At 48.2% G+C, this 5,000-nt stretch overlaps 1 protein-coding gene across 3 annotated transcripts in view; it reads right to left on the bottom strand.

Annotated features, from left to right (window-relative positions):
* Nucleotides 1–938: 938 nt before the first annotated feature.
* LOC143300658 (serine protease 1-like) overlaps nt 939–5,000 on the bottom strand; it is a 16,499-nt gene continuing 12,437 nt past the window's right edge. For all 3 annotated transcript variants that reach the window (XM_076614487.1, XM_076614489.1, XM_076614488.1), the window contains exons 7-8: nt 4,933–5,000; nt 939–1,674 (exon numbers count right to left, since the gene is read on the bottom strand). The exon at nt 4,933–5,000 is cut by the window's right edge and continues 81 nt beyond it. In XM_076614487.1, the coding sequence (XP_076470602.1) occupies nt 1,504–1,674; nt 4,933–5,000 (239 nt within the window). In that variant the 3' untranslated portion in view covers nt 939–1,503. The remainder of the gene's footprint in view (nt 1,675–4,932) is intronic.

Genomic DNA, 5,000 nt, shown 5'->3' with positions numbered 1-5,000 from the left:
ACTTGAAGCACGGAAACACACGGGCAACCAATGAAAGTTGTGATGACTTGAAGCACGGAAACACACGGGCAACCAATGAAAGTTGTGATGACTTGAAGCACGGAAACACACGGGCAACCAATGAAAGTAGTGACGACTTGAAGCATTGGTGGGCTGAGGAAAGGGATGAATTTTCGTCCAAATTCAAAATTGTGGATGGACGTCAAACCAATGAAGGATGTTGTTTCCCATGTTGTTTACTTGTCTATGTTGTGATAATGCACCTGACCAAATTTCTCCAGTTGGAGATAATAAAGTTATTCTTATCTTATCTTATCTTATCTTATAGAACGAACGAGCAACCGGTCAAATTAAGTTCAGTTTAGAATCTGTCTATTTCTTGCCCGCACCCAGTGTGTGTGTGTGTGTGTGTGAGTGTGTGTGATCGTACACAAAGCTACGAACATTATAACAATGACAAAAACAAAACGGAACTTTGACGTCATCGTCAGGGGGACAATAACGCAATCGAGCAAGTTCACGAGTTATGACGTAATGAAAGTTAGCAATTTCAAGTTCAGTTATCAAAAACATCACAACAACTCAAATGGCCCCGCCCGCTTGCCAGTTTCAAAATTTCAAAGATGCTTCAGAGCGTGGAGACTGATCCATATACGCTACTCCGAATCATCTGAAAATTAAAAGGAACAAAAATGCCTGTCCTGTGCACAGACCAGGCGCCCTTTACTTATCAAGTCATGAGAACCGAGGCATACCAAATGACGCAGGCACCAACGACATGAAATAGTTTTCTCATACACTGAAATGAAAATAGAATGTCAAAGGTGAGTGAAGTACCATGTTCCTGATTACAATTGGGACCCAAATCCCTTTCTTCCCTCCAAGCCGCCGCACCCCCCCCCCCTGCCCCGCCCCTCCCTCCCGCCCCCATCTCGACACCACCTGCCTCATCATCCACTTAAGCGGTGGTGTGGGTGCTAGTTTTTTGTATGAGAGGATAAACCGAGATCCCTTGGACAACCTATACATAGTGCATGTGAAAAATCCTGGGACAGACAGCAATAATGATAACAATATTGATAATAGTAATGATGATAACAACAACAATAACAATAATGATAATGATAGTAATAATGATAACAACAACAACAACAATAATAATAATAATAACAGTAGTAATAATAGGCCTAATGATAGTTGCTTTTGGCAGAATAATGTTAAAACACACATAGTTAAGCATGCAGAGTAAAGAAAACAAACAAAAACAATAAGCCCTACGTGTAGCGCTGCTCTGTAGCGTCGGGCAACTCCAGCTAGAAGCCGCATGTATTTCACAAATGGATGTCAAACAAAAGAAAAAAAAAGAGTCAAAAACAACAACAACAACAACAAAAAAAGTTCGCGTGAATCACAGAACCATTTCATCATACATCGTCGTAATAATATCATGGAGATGGATTGTCGTCATCATGTGGTAGCATCACAGCGAGGATCCGATCCCGACTATCCAGACCCTATGACGTTGTGGATCCAGGGCAGGAAGTATGTGACGTCAGTGTAGATGGCGGGCGTCTGGGGCTGAGCACATGAGTGACCGGAAGAGACGATCCCTGCCACGTGGTATTCACCACTTCCGCTTCCGCTTCGACACATCAGCGGTCCTCCTGAGTCTCCCTGGAAACATATCAAGGTACAGACAGACAGACAAATACACACTCACACAGGCAAACAAGGCATACATTTGCGTGCACTCACACACACACACACACACACACACACACACACACACACACACACTTTGACTTTGATGATTTACGTTGCAGGAGCCTAGTCGGCTATATACACAACGGAGGTGGGGTCGGGGGGGGGGGGAGGGGGGGGGGCTAGGGGGGGTTGGCTGTGTAGTAACTACACAGCGTGCATGCTGCTGCTACTGTGATTGTGGTCCTGCACCCTTGCCAGCAGCTGATCGTCGTTCAGGTTGTTCCAGTCTATAGCTCTTCTAATAAAGAACGAATTCTTAAATTGTTCTGTTCTTGTGTCACTCACACACACACACACACACACACACACACACACACACACACACACACACACACACACACACACACACACACACACACACACACACACACACAGCACCTAAGCACACACCCTTCCTTCGCCGACCCAACGCCCTCCTCCCCGCTCCCTCCCTCTCCACCCGCCAACTCTCCCGCTCTTAACCTGCCTGCCAACATGAGATAATTCCTAGCAAGTCAACAGCCAGGGAAGCAAAGTAGGAACCAGCTAACTTATCAATCAACCAACCAACTAACCGAGCAACCAATAGATTATCGGTCAATCGACCCACTCACTCTGCCAGCTAGCCAGCCAACCAACCAACCAAACAACCACCCCACCAGCTAGCCAACCAACCAACCGGACAACCAACCAACCAACCACCCCACCAGCTAGCCAACCAACCAACCGGACAACCAACCAACCAACCATCCCACCAGCTAACCAACCAACCGGACAACCAACCAACCAACTAGCCAACCAACCAGACAACTAACCGACCAACCATCCCACCAGCTAACCAACCAACCGGACAACCAACCAACCAACCAGCTAGCCAACCAACCAAACACCCGGACAACCAATGGATCACCCATCAACCCACGCACTCATCCAAGCAACTAACCGCCCACAAGCCAGACAACCAGTCTGTGACAGCCCATCAACCACCGACACGACCACCCACCCATCCACCCACCAAGACAAGACAAGACAAGAAAAGCGTGCTCACATGACAAGACAAGACATGTCCTCGCATGACAAAACATGACGTGCTCACAAGACATATCCTCACACGACTTAACCTGACAAGACAAGACAAGACAAGACACCACAATGCAAGACATGGGCTCACACGACAAAACCTAACAAGACGAGACATCACAATTCAAGACATGTGCTCACACGACATGAAAAGATAAGACAAGACATGTCCATCACAAGACAAATCCTCACATGGCAAAACAGGACCTAACAAGACTAGACCTGTTCTCACATGACAATACATGTCCTCACAATACATATCCTCACGTGACAAGACATGTCCTAACAAGACTAGATCTTACATGACGAGACATGTCCTCGCAAGAGTAGATCTGTTCTCACATGACAATACATGTCCTCACAAGACATATCCCCACGTGACAAGACATGTCCTAACAAGACTAGATCTTACATGACAAGACATGTAATCACATGACCTTCCTTCCCTCGTTCGCCTCCCATTAGATGAGCAGCCCGGTATCCACGATGAAGGCTGCCGTCCGTCGCAGCTCCTCCAGGGTGCCGTACAGTTGACTTCCACTGCTGTCGGTGTTGGCCAGTACTTCCTCCTGGATGCTGCATGCGTCCTACAGTCTTGAAGGATGTGGTCGGTTCTCATTGGTCCCTCACCACAAGGGCACTCTCCACTCTGTCCAATGCCAAATTGTGTGTGCATGTGGTGGAGCAGGCGGTTGTGTCCAGTTCTCAGGCGGAAGATCTTGACCTGTTCCCGTCGTTCCAGCAAACGGTATCTGTCTTCTGGGTTATATTTGGGGTGCTGGAGGCGCCACTTTATTCCTTGCTGTGCCTTGATGATTGTCTTGATTTCATCGTATGACACCAGTTTGTTGGCCTGCTCCTTCTGTGCACCGTCTTTTGCCAGAATGTCCGCTTTTTCGTTGCCTCTGATGCCACAGTGTGCTGATACCCATTGTATCACCACTTTCTCCACTCTGGCACTCAGGGCAACAAGAGCTGAAGTGAGATGGTTCTGTTCTTTGCAGCGGGAGTTCTTGAGGGCTTGGAGCACGGAGAGAGCGTCTGAGAACACCACGACCTGCCCTGTTGTTCTTGTGGAGTTCTGCGAGACTGTTGTGGCTGCCTCACAGAGGGTTTCTCGCTCAGCTCGGAAGTTTCCTGTTGGGATTGCAATTTCTTCATCTCCGTCTTTGTATCGGAGGAAGATTCCAGCTCCACCATCCCTCGTTGCTTCAAGACTGAGGTTTGTCTTTCAATGCGTCTTGACTGGTGGATGAAGCTGCCTCTTTTCAGCCGGCTCTTAGTGGGTCTGCTCATTCTGTTGTTCACTGGATGGTTTTCAAGGCGTTTGAATTTTGCTGCCTGGATGAGGATCTTTGTGTCCCTTCTGTCCTCCAATGACTGTAGCCCAGTGGTCTCCTCCATCTTCAAGATTGGGGTGGATCTCATGGCGCCAGTTATGACACGCTGTGCTTGCTTATGTATCTTGTTGAGATAGTCGATGTTAGACTTTGCAGCTGATGCCCATGCTGATGTCCCGCACTCAACTACAGGTCGGACTCTCCCCGTATAGAGTCTCTTTGTCGACACGTCAAGACCAGACCAGATCAGACCAGAGAAGTCCAGACCAAACCAGACCAGAGCAGACCATAAGTCCTGTTTTCATACGTCAACTCAAAACCAGACCAGATCAGACCAGACAAAACCAGACCAGACCAGACCAAGATCAGACAAGACCAGTACTAGACAAGACCAGACAAAGACCAGACCAGATCAGACCAATACAGACAAGACCTGGGCAGACCAGACCAGACCAAGACAAGACAAGACCAGACCAATACAGACAAGACCAGACCAGAACAAAACCAGACCAGACCAAGACATGACCAGACCAATACAAGACCAGACCAAACCAAGACATGACCAGACCAGACCAAGACCAGACCAGAAGTCCTGTTCTCATACGTGAACTCAAAACAAGACCAGACTAGGCCAGACCAGAACAAAACCAAACCAGACCAGGCCAAGACCACGCCACACCACACCACACGACACCACACCAATACAGACCACACCAGACAAGACCAGACTAGACAAGACAAGACAAGACAAGACAGTTCCCCTCCTCACGTGGCAAGAGTCCCCAGAGCCGTCCAGTCTGCCGGCACAGATCTCCGTGGTGCTGTTGAAGGCCCGGG

The sequence above is a fragment of the Babylonia areolata genome, chromosome 26, assembly GCF_041734735.1.
Source record: "Babylonia areolata isolate BAREFJ2019XMU chromosome 26, ASM4173473v1, whole genome shotgun sequence".
NCBI classification, from domain to species: Eukaryota; Metazoa; Mollusca; class Gastropoda; order Neogastropoda; family Buccinidae; genus Babylonia; species Babylonia areolata.
The sequence above is the reverse complement of the archived record's forward strand: the minus strand, read 5'-3'. Positions and strand labels throughout refer to the sequence as shown.